This window comes from Pan paniscus, chromosome 19 (genome assembly GCF_029289425.2).
Source record: "Pan paniscus chromosome 19, NHGRI_mPanPan1-v2.0_pri, whole genome shotgun sequence".
Classification (NCBI taxonomy): domain Eukaryota; kingdom Metazoa; phylum Chordata; class Mammalia; order Primates; family Hominidae; genus Pan; species Pan paniscus.
Genome location: NC_073268.2, coordinates 24,457,880 through 24,479,255, shown reverse-complemented (window position 1 = coordinate 24,479,255; position 21,376 = coordinate 24,457,880). Strand labels below are relative to the sequence as shown.

Here is a 21,376-nt window from a genome sequence, read left to right as displayed (position 1 = left end):
AAGCCTGCTGAGCCTGTAGCGCCGTGGCCAGGGGTGCGGGAGGGAGTGTGGCACACCTGGTCTCCCCTAAGACACAGCCACGCCCTCCCAAGTCAGTCCCCCTTCTCTGTTCAGGTCTCCATTTCCAAGGGCACAGCCCTGACTGCCTCAGAACTTACTGTTTTGCAAAGACAAACATTTTATTTTTCATGATAGGAGCTGTAGCAGAGAATGCGGGGCCTCTGCCAGCCCCCAGGCTGGGACTGGGGCCTGTGACCTTGAGAACCTCATCTCACATTCTGCAGACTTTGGCGGCGGGGCAGTGCTCGACCACTGGCTGAGTGGGCTGGTCTCAGCCTGTCCCGCAGGCCCAGGGCTGAAATCATAACCGTCAGGCCCAGCCTTGGCCAAAGATAATGCAACTTTGGCAGGGCTGGCTGCTGGGAGGGGGCAGGCACTTGCTCCTCGTAGAGCAAGAGTGGGTTTCTTCCCTGACCCTCCCTTCCACCCCGGTAGGGTGGTTTCCTTAGGAACTCAGGCCTGCGGGAGAAATGGTTCCAGCTTCTGGAGGCTGGGTGGGGGTGGGGTGGGGGTGGGGGTGGGGTGGGGGTGGGTGTGGGATAGAGCCCAGCTCCTCCAAGCCTCTTAGGGAAGCGGCCTCTTTGCATTCTTGACTCTCTGCTGCCCCCGTGTGGCTGTGAGGCTGGTTGAAGCCACATAGCAGTAGAGGGGGGTGTGTGTGTGTGTGTGTGTGTGTTGGAGCGTGGGTTGGGGGAGGGCTCAGCAAGACAGGAGCTGAGGCAGAATCACAGAGGGATGGCCCTTATCTCTGCCCCCACCGCCTAATATGCAACATTAGGGCAGCTACGATACCAGCTTTGGAATACTCGCCTATCAAGGAATGGAAAGAAGCTGGGCCAGGTGGCTCGCGCCTGTAATCCCAGCACTTTGGGAGGCCGAAGCAGGTGGATTACCTGAGGTCAGGAGTTCAAGACCAGCCTGGCCAACATGGTGAAACCCTGTCTCTACTAAAAATACAAAATTAGCTGGGTGAGTTGCACATGCCTGTAATCCCAGCTACTCGGGAGCCTGAGGCAGGATAATTGCTTGAACCTGGGAGGTGGAAGTTGCAGTGAGCCTAGATCACACCACTGCAGTTCAGCCTGGGTGACAGTGAGACTCTGTCTCAAAAAAATAAAAAATAAAAAACAAGTGGAAAGAAAAGATGGGGTGATACTCATCTGCAAGGGGGTGCAGGACAGCTGGGTCTCCTCTGACCATGGGGACAAGTTACCCCTGCTGAGCTGCCCTAAATACCACACCCAGCTTGGCCTGCAGCATCCTGGCTGGGTGGACCCAAAAAGCCACCCAGAAAGTGGGAAAAGGAACAGAGGAACAGATATGGAAGGAAATAGAGTCTATCCATTCCCATTTTGTAGTCAGTTCTTGACCATCACCAGCTGCAAGCCAGGAGCCCCGTGGGTCACCGCCAGGCACCTGCTGTCTGCCATGAAACAGGGGCTGCAGGTCTCTCGCTCAGACTGTTGTGTCGGCAGGGCCCAGGTCGATGGGGTCAGAGGGTCCTTGGAGGTTATTTTCATGCAGGGGTCTTCAGAGGTGTGCATGCTTCAGAATCATGGAGGAGCACGTTCAAATGCCCACCAGCATCTAAGAACAGCTGAGCTTGTCTATTGGTCTCCTTCTATGGTTGAGGAAACTGAGGCCCGGGGGGTCTGGATGATGGTGACTGCTGAAGGCCATAGCAGGTTCAAGGGTGTCAACTTGATGCCAATCCCCCTAGTCCCATAGATTGGTCTGTCAATATTGTCACAAGCCACACCCATTCAGGGGGTGGAGGGGGGCTCCTTAGCGAGCCCCTGGAGGTGTTGGTTAGGTGCACAGGCAGTCTGTCCCCTACATCCTTTCTGTGTCCTGCAGCAGAGCAGTCACCAGGCCGATGACCTGCGAGGCTGGCTGGACCATGTCATACTCCGCAAAGAGGTGGCATACGTTCTCCTGAGGCTCTGTCTGGCTCTTGGCCACAAACCCAAAGATCCTGGTGGGGGAGGGCAGTCTGAGTGAGGGGTGGGACCCAGGGAGGCATCAGGCTGATGGGAATGGGGTGGTGGGGGGCCCTCAGCCTGCACCTCATTCCTCCCTGCCCCTCCCTTAGCCAATTGACTCCAGCACCTCCTTATGGTGGGGCTCCCTGAGGAAGGAGATGCCTCTCCCATCAGACTGGGAGATTTCTGAGTTCAAGCTCTGGGTTTCCTTTGTTTTGAGTGAGGGCTCCTTGAGGACAGGACCTGTGCATTCCCCATTAGAGTGGAAGCTCCCTGAGGGCAAGGATGCATCTTGATCATCAGACTGGGACATTCCAATAGCTTGAGGCTCCCTGAAGTTAGAGCCTGTGCCTCTTGCAGAAGATTGAGGGCTCCCAGGCTCATGTCACCCCCATCAGCCCAGAGGCTCTGAGGGCAGTCAAAGTCTTTCCCATCAGATGGGAGCTCCCTGAGGACCAGGGCCTGTGCCCTCATCAACACTTTGGACTATTAAAGTCAGAATGGTGCCTCTTTCCTTCTGCAGTTCCCTCCCCATGTTGGGTTTGGGGCCCTGAGACAGGAAGGCCTTACCAGGAGGGTTTGCAGTACTTCTGCCACCTGTAGGAAAAGAACATGATACCGAGTAATGAGGCTTCGCTCCATGCCACAGGACCCTGGAGGAGCAGCAGGACTGGCCAGCTGCGTCCCCACCCCACCATGCCCCACCCTACCCTCATTCTGTCACCCTGACCCCTTGAGGTTCACAGGCTCCCTCTGGGATCCCAGTCCCAGAGTCGGCAGGACACCTTGGTGGGCAGCTGGGCCCTGGACGGCCTTCTTAGTTTGGCCCAGCCTTGAACTTACTTCCGTTGCTCAGGGTCCATACCACAGAAGCGGAGGGTGGTGAGTGGGTAATGGCGCCGGAAAAACACCCTAGGAGGAGGCGGGGAGAAAAGGGAAGTGATGAGAGCCTGTCCCAGTGTCATCCTGCCTCCAGCATCTCTCGTTCCCCCCAAGCTCAGGTGCCCTGTCCTCCAAGAAGTCTCTGGGTTAGACCTTGACGACCGCTATGGCCTTTCCCACTGGGGGGCCCTGGCGCCCCGCTCCTGCCTCTCTCCTCTCATGGGGCTTGTCCGCCTGTGTCTTACACTCTGGGGTTTTCTATCACACCCCTACCACGCCATTTAATTTTTTTTTGGCCCCTAACTTTTTGGGGACACGAATTACGTCTTGGTCATCTCTTGTTTCTCCCTGTGAAGTGCTCAGCCCTGGATCAGGCTCCTGTTAGACTGTGAGATCCGAGCCTGGGGAAGGAACGATCTCATTCCTCTCTGGGTCCCAGTGGTCAGCCAGAGTCTGGCCGAGGGAAGATGTTCCATCAATGGGTGCAGGCATAATCAGCACCCATGAATACTAGTTAACTCCATTTCCTTCCTTCCTTCCTTCCTTTTTTGAGATGGAGTTTCACTCTGTCACCCAGGTTGGAGTGCAATGGCGTGCTCTCAGCTCACTACAACCTCCGCCTCCTGGGTTCAAGCAATTCTCCTGCCTCAGCCTCCCAAGTAGCTGGGATTACAGGTGCGTGCCACCATGCCCGGCTAATTTTGTATCTTTAGTAGAGACGGGGTTTCATCATGTTGACCAGGCTGGTCTCGAACTCCTGACCTCAGGTGATCCGCCCGCCTCGGCCTCCCAAAGTGCTGGGATTACAGGCATGAGCCACCGTGCCCGGCCCCCACTAACTCCATTTTCATCAGTCATGATGAACAGGGGCTTTGGCAGTGGAGTGAGGCCTGGAGGAGGCAGGGAAGCTGCCTGGAGTCACTCAGCACATCACTGGCCCCGCTGGGTCATCCAGAACCCTGAACTCGACCTTCATCCCTGATCCGCAGCTGTCTCAGCTATCCCCTCCAGCTCTACTCCGCCAGCCCCGGAGCCCCAGGGCAAGGGAAGGCCCTTACTTCCTCTGGACATCAGTCAGGGTGATGCCCTGCTCTGTGACTTTGAAGTGGACCACGGTGGGCGTGGGGAGGATGTCCCTCTCAAAGGTGGTGGAGATGGCTTTCTGCACGGCCAGGGCTCCAGTCAGGGTCTCCACGCTCACTGAGCTCAGGTACAGGGTGTGGCAGCCTGTGGGAGGCAGACACTGCGCTGGGGCCACTGACCCAGGGCCCAGGTTCTCCCTCTGCCCAGGGCCAGGGGAGGGGGTGAGTCTCCTGTTCAGGAATCCAGTGGAGCTCCTCTTAGAGCCGCCACCTAACAGAAAGTGGGTGTGTGGGTGATCACAGTTTGAGGCCAACCCCAGAGGGCTTTGGGATCTTCTGTGGCTTTGCATCGCCCTGGCCCCTGGCCCTCCAGCATGGGGCAGGGGAGGGGATGTTGCCCTGTGTGTAGAGGTGCCCAGGAAAACGTCCTTCTGTCCACACTTAACGGCTGCTCTCCTCCCCACACCTCCATCTTCAAGGTCTTGGTTCATTGGCAACGGTAGGGACAGAAGACAAGAATGGGGAGGGAAATTGTTCGTGCTCAGGGCATAGAGCAGGAACAGTCACTGAGACAAGTGCCTATGTGTGCTGGCCTCTGGGAGTGTGGGTCAGGGACCTTTCCCCTGGTGAAGGCTCCAGGACTTAGACCTGACACCCCATAGAGGATCCCAGACCCAGAACCACCTCTAGGGCAGGTTTCTCAGACCCAGAGAGACCCTAGCACGTGTGCACGTGCCCATGTGTGTGCAGGAGGGACTGTAAGTTCTGCCACTCCCCCCACCCCCCACCCTGCCCCACTTCCCTGCTGGCCTCTCATCTTCTGTTTTACAGGGGTGATGGGGAGCGGGTGTGGCACCTTGTTAAAGATGCAGAAACAAAGCTGAGATGGGAAACACGTGTGGGCCTGTGCGTGTGTGCGTGCATGCGTGCGTGTGTGCAGGGTTGGGAGGTGCCCTCTTGGGGCACAGCCAAGCTTGGCGCCTCCCTTCCTGTACCACTCACCCGCAGATTTCTTCTGGCAGGAGGCTGGGCTGTCTGTAGAGTCCGAGGCCCCATCTGCACCTCCTGGTTCTGAGCCAAGGCAAAGAAACAGGCCCCCCAAAGGGGCGGGGGTGGAGTGAGTGGACCCCTCTCACAGGAACAGGCCTCATGAATCCCTTTGAAGATCTCCCACCTCCACCCCCATCTCCAGGAAGTGACTCAAACCAGGTGTGATTACCGTAATTAGGCAAACAGGCCACTTTGGGCTCCCTAAATGCTTAGTTTGCAATCCTTTTGATCTCTTCATCCCCTCCTCGCCCCCCCACCTCTTAGATGGCTGCCATGATCTTGTCCTCACAGGCCCCTGACCTCCTCACTTCTTTTGGACCCTGTCCCAACCCCTGACCTGTCTTTGCAGAAAGCGAGGAGGCTCTCACCATCGCTCCTCTGGGGCTTCCTTGCCTTGATGCCCCTCCAGAAACAGCCCTTCTCGAGCTTCTCCTGCACACCCCTGAGATGATCTATTTCATCTGAGCTGCCCCCCTACCTGGCTGTATGCTCTGGATAGGGCATGCTGATCTGGGTTCAAGGTCTGACTCTGTGGGCCTTTGGGCAAATTACGTAACATCTAGAACCCTCGTTTTCTTTTCCTTCCTTTCTTTCCTTCTTTCTCTCTTTCTTTCTTTATTAGATGAAGTCTCGCTCTGTCGCTCTGTCACCCAGGCTAGAGTGCAGTGGTGCGATCTTAGCTCACTGCAACCTCTGCCTCCCCGGCTCAAGTGATTCTCCTGCCTCAGCCTCCTGAGTAGCTGGGATTACAGGCGCCCACCACCACGCCCAGCTAAATTTTTGTATTTTTAGTAGAGACGGGGTTTCACCATGTTGGCCAGGCTGGTTTCGAACTCCTGACCTCAAGTGATCTGCCCGCCTTGGCCTCCCGAAGTGCTGGGATTACAGGCATGAGTCACCACGCCCAGCCCTTATTTTCTTATCTGTGAAATGGGGATGATAACAGCAAAGTCTACTTCACAAGCTTGTAGTGAAGCATGAATGGGTGAGTGAGTGCTCAACAAATGCTGGACCTGGAAAGAGAAAACCTCTCCAAACTATTTGATTTAGGCTCTTTCACCCTCTCAAAGCAGGCTGCTATTTATCCAACATCCATTCTATGCCAGGCATTGCGCTAAGAGCCTTGCCCGGTCTATCTCATTCAGTCTGCACAGCAATCCTATAAGTAGGTATGATGAGGAAACTGAGGCTCAGAGAGGCCAACATTCTCAAATTTTCACAGCTAGGAGGTGGAGATGTTGAGCGACTCCAGTGCACACAGTTTTAACCGTGACACTAAAATAATCCACCAACAAGGTAGGAGTGAACCCCATTTCTAATGAGAACAAACAGGTCCCCCACCTTGGCATTGCCTCTTTGGGGCCCAGACCCACCTCTCTGTGGGATGGTGAGTTTGCAGGGCAGGGCCAGGGCCATGATGGAATGCTGGCACACGAAGGCAGAGAGGCTCCCTGAAAGGAAGCAAGCAGCCCTGCATGAGTAGAGCTTCCCCAACCCACCCCTCAGCTCACAACGGAGACTTCGCTGGCCCCCCATCCCGGGGGAGCCTGGAGGCTGGGGAGTCTCACCAAAGTAGGGCTCCTCATCTGCTCCTTTGAGATGCACTCCTTTGGCAGACGACTCGATGAGGAAGTGTCGGATGAGGTCATTGCTGTCCTCACCTGGACAGAGAAGAAAGAGTGCATTCAGATAGAATTGCACCTTGTGGCTGGGCTCGGTGGCTCACGCCTGTAATCCCAGCACTTTGGGAGGCCGAGGTGGGCAGATCACTTGAGGTCAGGAGTTCGAGATCAGCCTGACCCACATGGTAAAACCCCGTCTCTACTAAAGACACACACACACACACACACACACACACACAGAGTCACACACACAAAGCCGGGCGTGGTTCACATGCCTGTAGTCCCAGCTACCCGGGAGGCTGAGGCAGGAGAATTGCTTGAACCTGGGAGGCAGAGGTTGCAGTGAGCCGAGATTGTGCCACTGCACTCCAGCCTGGGTGACACAGTGAGACTCTGTCTCACCAGAAAAAAAAAAAAATTCCACCTTGTCCATCCCCCTGCCTCTCCCTCCCACAGAGGAGGTGCCAACACATCTGCTCAATGGCTCCAGCCACACCCTCTTCAGGAAACCTTTCTCTTCTTCTTCTTTTTTTGGGGGTGGGGTGGGGAAACCTTTCTGCTGATCAAGAGTTATCAGGGATTTTTTTTTTTTTAGAAAGAGTCTTGCTCTGTCTCTTAGACTGGAGTGCAGCGGCATGATCTCGGCTTACTGCAGCCTCAACCTCCTGGGCTTAAGGAATCCTCCCACCTCAGCTTCCTGAGTAGCTGGGACTACAGGCGTGCCCCACCATGTCGGGCTAATTCTTTTGTAGAGACAAGGTCTCACTGTTTTGCTCAGGCTGGTCTCAAACTCCTGAGCTCAAGCAGTTCTCCTGCTTCGGCCTAGGGATTATTTTATTTTATTGTTTTTAGACAGGGTCTCATTCTTTGGTCCAGGAAGGAGTGCAGTGGTGTGATCATGGCTCACTGCAGCCTCAAAGACCTCCTGGGTTCAAGTGATTCTGCTGCCTCAGGCTCCCAAGTACCTGGGACTACAGGTGTGCTCCACCACACCTGGGTAATTTTTGTAGTGACACGGTTTTGCCATATTGCTCAAGCTGGTCTCAGATTCCTGGGCTCAAGTGATCCTCCTGCCTCGGCCTCCCAAAGTGCTGGGATTACTGGCGTGAGCCACTGTGCCTGGCAAGGAAACTTCTTAATTATTTAGATAAATGTCGACTCTTTGGTCTGGTTTCTGTCTCCCCCTGCCCACCAGGTCATCTCTGCTGGAGCCACGCTGGCCCCGGGGGTGGGGAGGTGAACAATGACCTTCTGACTCATTTCTACCAGTTCACAGTGTCCTCCTCAGTCTGGGCTCATTGCCTCTTGCAAGGCGTCCTTTATAAGTAACACCCTCCCCAGAGGTCACTTTCTTATTGTGACAGTGAGGCATACTGTCAAGAACACAAGGCTGGGTGTTTCATCCTCCCTTTATCACTTAATTGCTCTGGGGTCATTAAGTAACTCTGGGAGCCTCCGTTACCTCATCCGTTAAATAAGAGGGTGCAATCCTGGGGTTTGAGTGAGGCCTATGACCCAGGTACCTTGTACTGTAATCATCTGTTTTCGTCTGTCTCCCTAGTGAGGTGGCATCTGTGTCTGATTCCACTGTATCCCTGCTGCCTCACACAGTGCCTGGTGTGTGGTGATGCCCCATAGATGTTTGCTATCAAATAAGCATGGGAGACCACAGGAAAGCATATAAGCTATCACACACACGTGCGCTGAGCTAGTACGCAAACCTGGTAAGCTATCACCTGTGAGATAAGCTAGCTGCGTGTGTAATCACACATTAGGTTCCCTGGAAATGAATCCAGTTTGACTCCAAAAAGAGCAGCCTAGAGGGGGCTAGGACCCTCCTCCTTCTCTCCCACCATCAGGAAAAAGCAGGGAAGTGAGGGTGGGGCTCGGGAAGGCAGAAGCACGCAGGCTTGCTGTGAAAGGCGTTTTTCAGGGTGCCTTGGGGCTGGAGGGCATCGGGGAGAACACTGGGGTGGATGCTTCTCCTAGCAGCTGTTATAAGACTGGCGCCATGTCACCCTGAAAGCTAGTGCCAGAGCCAGGACTGGAACCTACCACACCCCGCTGCCTCAGTGAGGCCTCGAGTGAGCACAGAGACAGACGCATACCTGGTCGATTCTGAGCAGACGCGGGAACCTCCTGCACCTTCAGGGCCAGGCCGAAGGAGCCTCGGTATGAAGAGCTGTCCCTTATGACAAAAGCCCCTGGCTCCTCCTTCCTCAGCAGCTCGATTGCTGGAACAATCCTTGAGTCAGAGATGGACACCGCCCCACCTGGACACCCTGTCCCCAGCCCCGTAGGGTCTTCACAGAGCAGATGTTACAGAGTCACCTTTTGTCCCCAGGAAGTTCTTTGTACTGTCAAATCTCCACCATTCTTGCTGTGGTTCCTACTTCCTCGGGAGGTCATGAGGTCAGCAGGACATCCCCCTCCCCCGCTTCCCAGGACCCACTATTTGCCATTCCTTAACTGTAACCCAGGGCCCTGCCTGATGCAAAGTGCAAGACCCAGACCCTATTCTGGGGTCGCTCGTGCTTCCTTTTACCTTGCTCTCGGGTGATGTTTGGCTTAAACCAGTATTTAGATGTGTCCATCACGAACTTCATGGTGGGCTGCATGTCCCTGGCGGGACCTGGAGACAGACAGAGAAGGGGGACCCTGTAGGCTGGACAGACGGGAGCTGAGGGATGTTCACCAGAGAAGGCTGGAGACCCTTCCCTACTCTATTGCCCCAAGGTTTCATTCAACCACCATCCCAGACCCTAACCCCATTGTATCTCCAAACTGCCTACGATGAGGGAAAATCAAACAGAAGGATGCCAGGGTTTGGTGCATCTAGAACTCAGAAGTGCCCTTGTATCCTTGGTAATGAATAAGAAATGAATAGATATAACCTCAGTTTAAGGAGAAATGGTTTCTTAAATCTACTGTTGAGTCCCCTGGTGAGGACTGAAATAAGAGATAAACAAGGAATTCTCAAATGCATCATGTTTGATTTTACATTCTCCTTCGTCTTCATAATCCTAAGAATTCCTTAGGGGAATATTCAGCTTGGAAAAGAAAATGGCAGCAAACATGAAGGAGAGGAAAATAGCAGATCTGGGCAGAAAAACATGCCCCTGGGAGGCGGGAGCCTGGATCTTGACTCTGATATGGGATAACTGAAGCTCAGAGGGGACCAAGTAGACTAAACAGCTTCTGAGGGTCTTTAATGTTCTAGTAGTCTATGGAATTAAAATGAATTTTGTTTTAGGAATATTTTGCAGAATTTGATAAGATCTGGGGGTATAGTTAGTGATATTATGGGACCAAAGCAGGATGGGAATATCACTAGGCTAAGTAAATGTGCTCTTTGGGATGCCAAAATGGCCATTTCCCTGGGTCCCTAAGGCAGAGAGCAGTAGCTGTCAACCTTGGCGGCTTGAAAAGGAGTGTTGTGACCACTTACTCTCAAGTAACTCGTTCAAAAAAAGTACTGAAATCTGCAAATGATTTGTCCTAGGAAAAGGGCAGATGCAAAGGCACGCCAGAAGTGTCATTTTCTCCCGCTTGCCTCCACATGGCTTCGTGAGTGGGAGTGAGCAGTGGGCTATAGTAAACATTCCACCCCCACCCCCTCTGGAGTCGCCTTGATGCCTGTGAGCGTCATGGCCAAGTGGGGGCTGAGAAGCCCCCTGATGGCCGAGGGAGGGGGAACAGGGGGTTGGCAGGGGACTCTGCTCATGGGAGAGGCATCCACAGGGTGCTAGAGCTTAGCTTCTGGGTTTACTGCTTGGGTTTGTTCTCCTTGGACGCCTGTGGTCTCAGACTCCGGGAAGGAGGGTGTTTGCTGTTTTGTGGTTTTCGGCTGTCTGAACTGGAATGCATTGTCTCTATTACCCCATCCACCCACTCTGTGTTCTCATCATCCACGAACGTCAGAGTCAGAACTGACTCGCCCTCTCGCTCTCCTTGAGTTAGTCATCAAGCACATCCTGAGGGTCGCCTGGTTCTGTCCTCTCTCCTCCACCCCCACTGCCCCATCCCGGTTCAGGACCCTGCTATCCATTGAGCTGCCAGGGTGATCCATTGAGCGAGCACCTCTGACCCCATCACTCTCCTGTGTGAGGAGGCTCTCTGATGGTACCCTATTGCTTAAAAGGCAAATTCCATTGTTTTTTTTTTTTTAGCTTGGCATTTAAGGCCTTTCACAATCTGGTTTCAAATTACTCTCAATGACTTGAACCTGCACCCAACATTCCGGCATTTCCTGAACATGCCATGCGCTTCCACACCTTCATGACTGTGGACCCCCTGCTTTCTCTGCTGGGAATGCCTTTCCTCTCCTTCTCTGGCCACAAACTTCTGATCCATTTCCCAGATCCAGCTCGGATGTCGCTTCCTCTGTTCTCCAGACTGAAAGAATCATTCCTTCAGCTTTGGCCAATATGATTGAGAATATCTCTTTACCTCCGCGTTTATCCTACCCTACCGTGATGATTTGTTTTTGTCTCTTTCTAAACTGTGTCCCTCTGTGTGTCCTCACTACCTGGCATAGTGCCAGACACACAATAGTTGCTCAATAAATGTGTTGACTGGCTGTTGCAGAAACCCACTGGCACTTTGTCTATTCCCCAAATCTTACATTGCTTCAAATATTGGTTTACGACGTACCCTCTGGGCATGTGGTAAAGGGGGCATCTGACAGGGTCTGGCTGTGGCTCCTGGTGGCTGGACAGGGGTTGCTGGGAGAAGCAGCTCCAGGTTGAACGGAGTTCTGGTGTCCTGGGGTCCGCTGGGGTGGAGAAGACCCTGGTTCTGGGCAGCCGTTGATCAGCACAATGGGTATGTCCACCATGGAGTTGGTGATGGATGGGGGGCAGCTGCTGGCATGTTCTTTGGCCAGTGGTGGAGAGTGGGGTGTTCTGGGTTGGCCCATGGTTAGGGTGGGGTTTCTGGGAGCCTGGAAGTCACTGGGTCTTGTACACAGGGACACTGAGCCAAGGCTGTGGAGGCTGGAGGAAGAGTTGGCTGGACTTTCCAAGGATCTGGAAGATGACTGATGGCTGGAGTTGCTGGAGTGCAGGAGGGACTGGCTGCTGCAGCGGGAGAGAGTCAGACAGGGTGTTAGGGCAACAGGTGGCTCAGGGGCTAGAGTCAGGCTCCGGATCTGGTGATCTGCGTTCCCGTGGCTTTGGCCAAATAGAACACTGCATACCCCACCCCCTACAGCCCACAGCAAAGTGCATGCCCACCTAATCCTCAAGGGATGGTAAGGATACAGAAATGTCCTTGGATGGTAGCGTCTTTGGTCACTTAAAGTAGCCAATGAGCTGACCCCTGCAGGCTTTGGGCATAGGCTGGCCCACATTCCGTCTGCCTTCCCAGCCAGGCCGTTGTGACTGAGCTGTCGGATCAGGATTCCTTCAGGCCCCCATGACTCCCAGGAGCCCTGCAGATGGGCTGAACCTACGCTGGACCACACCGTGGCTGATGCAGAGGGAACTCCCCAGCTGCAGGAGAAGGCCAGCTTCACATCCAGCCAGACTTCTTCCTGAGCTCAGGGGCCTGTGCCAGTGGGCATGGCTGTGGAATCCCCAGCCTCTGTGCCAGGGACTGCCTTGGCCAGTGGCTTTGGAGGTGGAGTGGGAAGCAGGGTCCTGTGGTTCGGTCTTCCTGGGGCAGAATGGGTGCGCATGTGCCTGCAGTTCTGCTGTGAGGTCTATAGAGAACTGAGCTGGGATGATTGTGATTCCCAGGAAGGCTGCCTCACTCCTTTGCTAGGTTTTGCCAGCAACAGAGGAAGGAACCTTTTTATTCCTAAATAGTTCATCTCAGGCCCCCCAATTCTATTTATAGCCCTGTGTTTTGGGGTTTAAAAAAACCTTCCTTGAGATGGGTTGTATGAGGGCTGGAAAGGATATAGATGAGCCTCATTAAGGCAACAGCTCTTTTACCAAAAGGTAGATATAAGTCAAGACTTTTTATATTGAATTGTATTCTAAATGCTTGAGGACAGCTTGAGATCTGAAAGGCTGTAAAAGCAAACATTTGCTTCTGGTTTTGGTGCATGCCCAGATTTTGCTCAGACAGAGCAGGGTCCCTTTCAGTGATTTTAGGGGGTGCATGCGTGTGTGTGCCTGTGTGTGTGTGTGTGTGTGTGCAATGTTAGAAGCTACAGAACCTACCTTCCAAACATATAGCTGACATCAGACACTGGGCTGGCTGACAGCACAGAGATCCTGCTGCCCCGCTGTGGGGCCAGGCCTCCCAGCCGCTTCTCCAGTCTTGGAGAAGCCACCAGCGGGGAGCCCAAGCCATGGGGGCTCGAGGCCTTGCTCCCCATGCAAGGGATTGAGATGCTGGGGGAATTTGGGGGTCGAGGGGAGAGACCCTCTGAGGGGGGCAGAGGGCGCTGGTGCCCCCTGCCCTGGTTCCCAGAGAAGATGAGGCTCTCACTGCTGCTTCGTGTCTCTCGGGGGACGTCTCTGGAAAGGAGGAGGCCACCACTGCGAGGGGAGCCGAAGGGCGGGGTGACAGAGGGGCTGGAGCAGTGCTGGGGGCCATCGTGGCACCTTGATCTGGCGGAGGTCACCTCGATGTACTTTATGTCTTTGGGGGAGAAAAGCAGAGCATTGGTGAAATGCAGGAGCCTGGACTCATAGAACAGAGAGGCTGGAAGTGTCCTCAAGGTCATTCTGTCCCCCCTCTTTTATAGAGATGAGGACACTGAGGCCCAGAGAGGAGAGCCCAACTCCACCTTCAGGGCCCAGTTCCAGTCACCCTCCCTGTGACAACTTCCCTTGGGTGAGGAGATGCAGTGGAGGACCCAGGCCTTGGAATCAGACAGACCCAGGCTTCAGATCTGGCTCTGCCACTTATTTTCTGAGAGCGTTTGGCCAAAAGACTTCACCACCCAGGGCCTCAGTTTCCACACCTGTAAAGTGGGGCAACTGCATTCAGCCTTTTGGTGATACAAAAAGGATGAAGTGAAACTCATGTAGGCAGCACAGCACTGTTCCTGGCACAGACCAGGTGCTTAAAAACTGGGCAACTCTCTCCTTTGTCTGTGCCCTGTTCCTAGGTTGAAATGGCCACTTGATGGGTTGTACCAGTGACACTTTCTGATGCCTCTGCTACTCAGGATGTGTGAAAGTGGTTTCTCTGAGGCTGGGCGCGGTGGCTCACACCTGGAATCCCAGCACTTTGGGAGGCCTAGGCGGGTGGATCACCTGAGGTCAGGAGTTCAAGACCAGCCTGGCCAACATGGCAAACCCCATCTCTACCAAAAATACAAAAATTAGCCGGGTACCTGTAATCCCAGCTACTTGGGAGGCTGAGGTACAAGAATCGCTTGAACCCGGGAGGCAGAGGTTGCAGTGAGCCGAGATTGCGCCACTGCACTCCAGCCTGAGTGACAAGAGTGAAGCCCCATCTCCAAAAAAAAAAAAAAAAAAAAAAAAAAAGGAAGTGGTTTCTCTGTACCTGCAGTGAAAGCAGGGATTCTCAAGCTTGGTTACACACTAGACTCACCCCAGGCTGCGCCTCGTGCCAATTAGATTAAACTCTCCAGGGGGTGAACCCAGGCCTCAGTTTTGTTAGTTTTCCAGTTTTTCAGGTGAGTCCAGTAGACCATGAATGGCTCAGCAGGACCACATCACCTGGGCTCCACCCCTACAGAAACATAATCTGCATTTTAGCGAGGCCACCCAGGGCATGTGAATATGCAGTGGAGTCTGAGAACCCTGCTTTGGAGCAGGCACTCCCTGAGCACAGGGCTTGCTGCATTCTTGAGCTATGGATCTCCTGGGGATGGTAGCTGGTACACAGGGGTCACCCAACACACCCCAGGCTGCCGACGCGCTCCAGCGCTCTTTCCACTCCCTGGTCGGGGCATCCAGGACTCTTGGGATTCTGAGGCCTTGTTCCTCTCCCGAGGTCGGCCTTGGAGTGGGCTGCTCTGAGGTTCTCCCCAAGGTGAGGATGAACACCCTTCCTCCTGACCTGGGGGAAGGGAATTGTCCTTGGTGCTGTTCCAGCAAAGCTGGAGGAAGGTGGGGGTTAATGAGCCGCTCCTTCCTGAAGAGTGTGAGTCTTGCCTCTAGCTTCCTGGGATGGAGGCTGGGGAAATTGGGGAGAACGTGCACCCTCAGCTCCCACCTGCCTGGGGCCCTGGCACATGCACTGTTCCTCCCCATTATGACTGTGGAGCCCCAGCCTGCCCCAGCCCGCTCCTGGGTAGGGCCATCTGGCCCTGCTCACGGTTACTGCCTCTGTCTGAGCCTGCTTGGGCCACGGTGGGGGTGGGGAGTTACATCAGATGAGCAAGGGCTGGCAGCTGACTGGGGCTTGCTGCTCAGTGGGTGGAGGAAGAGCCTAGCTTTGTAGCAAAACAAACCTGGGGTGAGTCTGGCTTTGCTGCTTTTCAGCCAAGGGCATTGTGCAACTTTCCTAACCTCTCTGAGCCTCAGTTTCCTTATCTGCAAAGTGAGGATCTGAAATCAGTCTTCCAAGATTGTGATGAGGATGAAATACAATAGCCGGGAGCCTGGCCCATGGTGAGGCTCGAGAGAGGAGCATTTCCTACCTGCCTGCTTTTTGGGGGCAGTATTGGCCAAATGGAGCCCTTTTCTGGCTAAGGTGGGGATCTCTCTGCTTAGAAAGATGACTGCAAGAAGAGAGTGTTTGGGGCACTGCATTGTGGGCTCTGGAAGAAAAGAGATCTTGGAATGGGTTGGATTCTTCTGGAAGGCTGGAAAGCACAACTTCAATTTTTATAGGACTTTATAGTGTTTACACCCATAATCTCCTCTGAACCTTATAATAGCCCTTGAGCAGGGCAGGCATTATTTTTTACAGAGGAGGAAACTGAGGCTTGGAGAAGAGTGGGGATGGAGCTAACACTTAGTGTACAACGATGTTTCACAGAGACTGGTCTTCATTGAGTGCAATGTGCCAGGACCACTATGAACACATTGCTTGTATTAGCTCCTTTAACCCTCATGACAACTCTGTGGAAGTAGGGGATATTATTAATGCCCATATAACAGATGGGAAATCTGGAAAGCTCAGAAAGGTGAAGTGAGTTATCCAATGCTGCACAGCCAGGGAGTGTTGTTGAGCTCTGTTTAGGGACTGCTTCTTCCAGGATGAGGAGGGGCTCCTTGGGACCCTGCTCCAAGGCCTTGCCCTGTGAGAAGGTGCTTGGCTGCTTTGGGGAGGGTCTCTTGGCACAGTGAAGCTCTGGGCTCCCTACTCACTGGGCCATTGAAACATCCATCAGGGACCTTGCTGGGGTCACTGAGTAAGGAGAGCGGGAGGGGAGGGAGGAGCCCCGTGCTCACCTCAAGGTGGGTGTGGCTGGGGGGTGGGGTTGGGGCCTCTACCCATCGCAGGAGTGCAGTCGCTGTTTACTGGCCTGTGGGGCAAGTCTGAGCAGTGCTGGGTGGGTGCCGGCGCCAGCCCCAGGCAGGCCGGTGAGTGGAGGGAGGGCGTGTGGGTGAGGGGTGGAGAGATAGTTATTAAATACCCTTCACTTGGGGCGGGTAAACAGCCTTGCCTGGCAGACATTGTTGGAAAATGAAAGTGGGGGGCCTGTTCCAAAGATGGGGTGGGGGGTGTTGGAGAGGATAAAGAAAGGGATATGGTGTTTGCTTCTAGGAACCACATTCTCTGTGAGATGGGGGCCCCCAGGGCAAGTTTAAAGGAAGGCAGGGGCAGGGAACCTGGGGAAGGTTTGTGAAACGCCCAGGAGGTCGCGTCTCAGGAGCCTGCAGGCTGCCTCCAAACGGATGGATTCCGTGATGCCCCAGAGGGCAGAAGACTAGACTTTAGAAAGAGAGAAAGGACAGTGGCCTATGGAGCCCAGAACCTGGGATTTGAGGCCTGACCTATCTCTCCCTGACTGTGTGACTGTGAGCCATCACATACTCACCCCGAGCCTCAGTTTCCTCATCTGTAAAAGGAGGTTTCCACTATTTCCTTCAAAAGCCAGACACTGGGATCATGGATTACATGGACTCTTTTTTTTTTTTTGAGACAGGGTCTCACTCTGTTGCCCAGGCTGGATTACAGTGGCGGGATCTTGGCTCACTGCAGACTCCACCTCCAAGGCTCAAGTGATTCTCTCACCTCAGCCTCCCAATAGTTGGGACTACAAGTTCATGCCATCACACCCAACTAATTTTTGTATTTTTAGTAGAGATGGGTTTTCGCCATGTTGGCCAGGCTGGTACATGGACTAGTTTTATTTATTTATTTTTTTAAGCCTGGGCTGGGTGATATGGCTCATGCCTGTAATCCCAGAACTTTGGGAGGCTGAGGAAGGAGGATTTCTTGAGGTAGCCTGGGCAACATGGCGAGACTCCATCTCTACAAAAAGTTTAAAAATTAGCCAGGTTGGCAGGGCATGGTGGCTTATACCTGTAATCCCAGCACTTTGGGAGGCCAAGGTGGGCGAATCACCGAGGTGGACGAGGTCAAGAGTTCAAGACCAGCCTGGCCAACATGGTGAAACCCCGTCTCTACTAAAAATACAAAAAAATTAGCTGGGCATAGTGGTGGGCACCTGTAATCCCTGCTACTCAGGAGTCTGAGGTATGAGAATTGCTTGAACCTGGGAGGCAAGACTCCATCACCCACCAAAAAAAAAAAAAAATAAGAAATTAGCCGGGCGTGGTGACATGTGCCTGTAGTCCCAGCTACTGGGGATGCTGAGGTGGGAGGATTGCTTGAGCCCAGGCATTCAAGGCTGCAGTGAGCTATGATCACACCACTGCACTCCAGGCTGGGCAATACAACGAGACTCTGTCTCAAAAAAAATATGTATATATATTTAGGGGAAATGTCAATATAGAATTGCCAATGTTTAATTTTTAAATTTTGCCAAGTTAGGACAAAAAGGAACAGTAAACATCTCCTAGCACGGTAATGTCAGAGTGTCTTTCCTTGAACAGCCCAAAAGTAGGAAGGATGAGATTGTAAAATGGCAGGGGATCCTCCACTCTGAATACATTTCGAGGTAAGAGAACTCACCACAACGCTCAGAATTGTACACTGCTATAGGCCAGTGAGAGATTTGTCACCAGCAGTAGGGTCTGCGGGGAGGATTTTGGGTGCAGGTGTCTGCTATTCTTAGTGATGGTGGAGAACTTCCCAGTGGGGAGCTGACCTGGCTGGGCTGTCTTAGGAGGTAGTGAGCTCCCAGGCATTGCAGGTGTCCAGGCAGACGTTAGAGGAAGAGATTTTTTTTCTCCATCAGAAGGGGCCAGGGCACAGAGAGGCAGCTTCCTCAGGACCCTCTGGCCACTGCCTGCCTTACATTCCCTGTTCCCCAGAGTTGGGTGGACACATGTTCACAATGGCATGTGGTGCCCAGGGCATCTGTGGATGTGGACCCATGCCATCAGCCCTAAGCTGATCATGAGCCCCTTCCATGGAGGAAGGGCCTAGTTGTCACCAACCCCCACCCAACATTTGAGGACGTTCCACAGGGACTGGTTTTGCCCCAGCTGGCCTTGGACATGTGGAAATCCAGTCCTGGGGCATGAACGGTAAAGCCCTGGGCTTGCTCCTGCCAACAGTAATTAGGCCCAAGATGCCTTTCCTGCAGTGACATGCCCATGACTGACTGGCCTGAAGAAACAGGAAGACCCTTGAGGGACAGTTTCTTTAACAGGTCTGGCAGGCAATGCTTGGTGAGAGGGGACAGAGCAGGCAGGAGCCCAGGAACCCAGGAACCCTGGGTGCCAGAGGGCCTGGGTGCTGGGCTGGCCTCCACCTCAGAGCCCAAACCTGGGGCTAGCCCAACGTGCAACCCCAATGTTTAATAAAAACAGCTACCATTTAGAATGGCATATGGTGTGCCAGGATTTGTGATAAGCAGCCAAAAAATGTAATTTCTTTCAATCCCCATAACACCCTTTGAGGTAAGAACTCTCATTATCTCCATTTCTCAGATGGAGAATCTGTGACACATAGCAGTGAAGCAAGCAGCTTGTGAAAGCTCTGCCTGACGCCAGCCATTAGGCTAGACTGGCTCCTTACTTAACCCCAGCAACCCCAGCTTTCTCATTTGCAAAACAGAGATAAAATATTCGGCAGGGCGTGGTGGCTCACGCCTGTAATCCCAGCACTTTGGGAGGCCAAGGTGGGTGGATCACTTGAGCTCAGGAGTTCGAGACCAGCCTGGCCAACATGGTGAAACCCTCTCTCTACTGAAAATACAAAAATTAGCTGGGCATGGTGGCAGGTGCCTGTAATCTCAGCTACTGGGGAGGCTGAGGCAGGAGAATTGCTTGAACCCGGGAGGTGGAGGTTGCAGTGAGCCGAGATCGTGCTGTTGCACTCCAGCCTGGGTGACAGTGAGACTCCATTGCAAAAAAAAAAAAAAAAAAAAATTCAGCTCAGGGAGTGGATTGAGAGGATTGAAGATTCTACATAAAGTGCTCAGCACAGTGCCTGATATGTGTCCAGTAAGTGTAATATCTTATGGCTCCTATCTCTAATCCTAATCATGCACCCCTTCACCCTTGCTGGTAGTTTAAAGCCTTGGAGGCCTCAGTCTTCCAACCTGTCTAATGGGGCTGCTCCTTGATCCTCATCAAGAGCATACTTGAAACTCTTTGTTCGGGAAACTGAAGCCAGATGTAGGAATTTCCAGGTTCCTTTGGACTCGGTGGTGCCCTGGAATTGGCTTGTATCAGCTGGTTAAGAGCTGATTGTTAAATTTTCAGGATTTTGTCTAGCTAGTTACTAAACCCAGCCATTATGAATAATTACATTATGTACACTTACAATGAAATAACTTACATTAAAAACAAAGGTAATAAATACTTAAAATTCGTCACGTCCCAATTATTTTACGACAGTGTCTCCCCACCCTCCATACTATTATCTGTGCTCTCAGGGTTATTTACATCTATTGTGTTGGTGTGGTGGCAATGCTGTGTGACAGCCTGCTACTCCACATGTCTCCAGCTCCTCATTCAGTGACATCATGTTGGTAGTTTGAAATTGGCCACGGTGGGAGAATTTATACTGTGGAAATGGGCAGAAGCTTCAAATCAGCTCCCTCTGCCCCTGCTCCCCAACCAGAGAGCCAGGTAAACATTCACCAGCATACCACTGCTTGAACACTACCGGGTCCTTATCCTAAACAGATGCCCCAATCCTACCATTTCCAGCGTGGGCCTCTCCAGAAAGATACTCCCCTAAACAAGAACAGAGGTCCCAATAGCAATCCTACCAAAATTTCAGGGGGGCCCAGGTTAGGCTCTGAAGTGAGACACCCTAGGACAGTGGGGGTCAGGGATCCACATTTATTGAGCTCTTCCTTATGGGCACGGCACTGCACAAAACACTTTCCATAGGAGCTTATTTAAGTCCTCATAAAATCATAGAAAATCAGTATCTATCACTTTCCAAACTCAGGAACCAAATAGAATTGGCTAGTGAGGGAAGCTTGTATTTATCCCCTTTGTGTAGCACAGAAAACAGAGGGGTTAGTAACTTGGTTAGGTTTGCACAGCATCTCCCAACAGGACAGGGTCCCCTTCTCTGTACATAGGAAAATCCTTCTTCCTCATGAGGTCTGGCACCAAGCCCCCCTCCTGGTACTGTGCCCCAAATCCTTACCCAAGGCTTCAGGTTCCTCCTTCTTTCTCATTGACATGGTGCTCTGGGCCAGCTCAGCCTGGGAGCCCCCAGTCCCTGGGGGAAGCAGCTGGAAGGTGGGGTCCAGTTCCAGGATCATCTGATTGAGGCTCTCCAGTGAGAAGTCAATGTAGGAGTCAAGGTCCTCTGGGGTCCCCAAGGCCTTCTCACCAGGGGACGGCAGGAAGCAGGTGGCTTTGGCCTCCGCCTGTGGGGCTTGCTGGAGTCGGCCAGGGGGCCCCATGCAGGGCAAGGGGGCCATCAGGGCCTGGGCTCCCCAGCCTTCCGTGGTGTAGTAAGAACACTGGGGTGGCAGGCTGGGGCTGGGTGCTGGGTGCAGGGTCCTCCTGGGCTCATCACAAGGCGCCAAGCTGACAGCATGGCCTCCTGCCAGCAGTGGGCTGGACATCACCTGGGACATGGTGGGGGTGGTGACCTCTGCAGTTTACCTCTGGTCTTCAACCAGCCTCACTGACATCCCAGAGATCTCACTTGCCAACCAGGAGCTCCCAGGATCTGAAAGAGTCCAAGAGTGGGAACGGAGTAATTTCTGCAGGTGAAGCCCCTGCCTCCCACCCTCCGTACAAGGGCTAAGTTATTCATTCATTTAAAAGCATGGATGCTGGAGCCAGACCACCTGAGTTTGCAGCCTGGCTCCACCACCTACTAGCTGTATAACCTTGGGCAAGTTAATTGACTTCTCTGTGCCTCAGTTCCCTTGTCTATAAAACAAGTTAATCATTGTAATGTGCTTAGAACAGTGCCTGGCACATGATAAGCATTACGTAAGTGATCATTAAATAAAATAACTTCAGTAGATGTTTACTGAACATCTACTAGATCCCAGGTGTGTTTATTAAGTAAATACTACCTAACGTTTGCTGAGTAATTATTATCCACATAAGCTCTGGTATTTTTACATAAAGGCTTTAAAAATCCTTATAACAACTGTATAAGGTAGGTATTATTATCCCATTTTACAGGGAGAGAACTGAGGCACAGAGAGGTAGGTAACTTGCCCAAGGGTCACACTGCCAACAAGTGTAGAGAAGGACTGGGCCCTCGG

At 53.0% G+C, this 21,376-nt stretch overlaps 1 protein-coding gene across 1 annotated transcript; it reads right to left on the bottom strand.

Annotated features, from left to right (window-relative positions):
• Window positions 1-158: 158 nt before the first annotated feature.
• TNS4 (tensin 4) lies at window positions 159-20,731 on the bottom strand. Its single transcript, XM_003831419.6, has 12 exons — window positions 20,293-20,731; window positions 12,846-13,269; window positions 11,332-11,756; window positions 9,224-9,310; window positions 8,787-8,912; window positions 6,625-6,717; window positions 6,430-6,507; window positions 5,009-5,077; window positions 3,983-4,151; window positions 2,886-2,954; window positions 2,613-2,639; window positions 159-2,035 (listed from the first exon to the last, which is right to left on the bottom strand). The coding sequence occupies exons 1-12, from the start codon at window positions 20,729-20,731 to the stop codon at window positions 1,894-1,896; spliced, it is 2,148 nt and encodes a 715-aa protein (XP_003831467.5). The 3' UTR covers window positions 159-1,893.
• Between the last annotated feature and the right edge of the window lie 645 nt (window positions 20,732-21,376).

Excerpts from the sequence above, each read along its gene's own strand:
- TNS4 (XM_003831419.6), bottom strand. The coding sequence starts at position 20,731 with ATGTCCCAGGTGATGTCCAGCCCACTGCTGGCAGGAGGCCATGCTGTC. Across the intron at positions 11,757-12,845 it reads GTCAGCTATATGTTTGGAAG|CAGCCAGTCCCTCCTGCACT; the intron begins GTAGGTTCTGTA and ends CTCCCGCTGCAG. Across the intron at positions 2,640-2,885 it reads ATGGACCCTGAGCAACGGAA|GTGGCAGAAGTACTGCAAAC; the intron begins GTAAGTTCAAGG and ends CTTTTCCTACAG.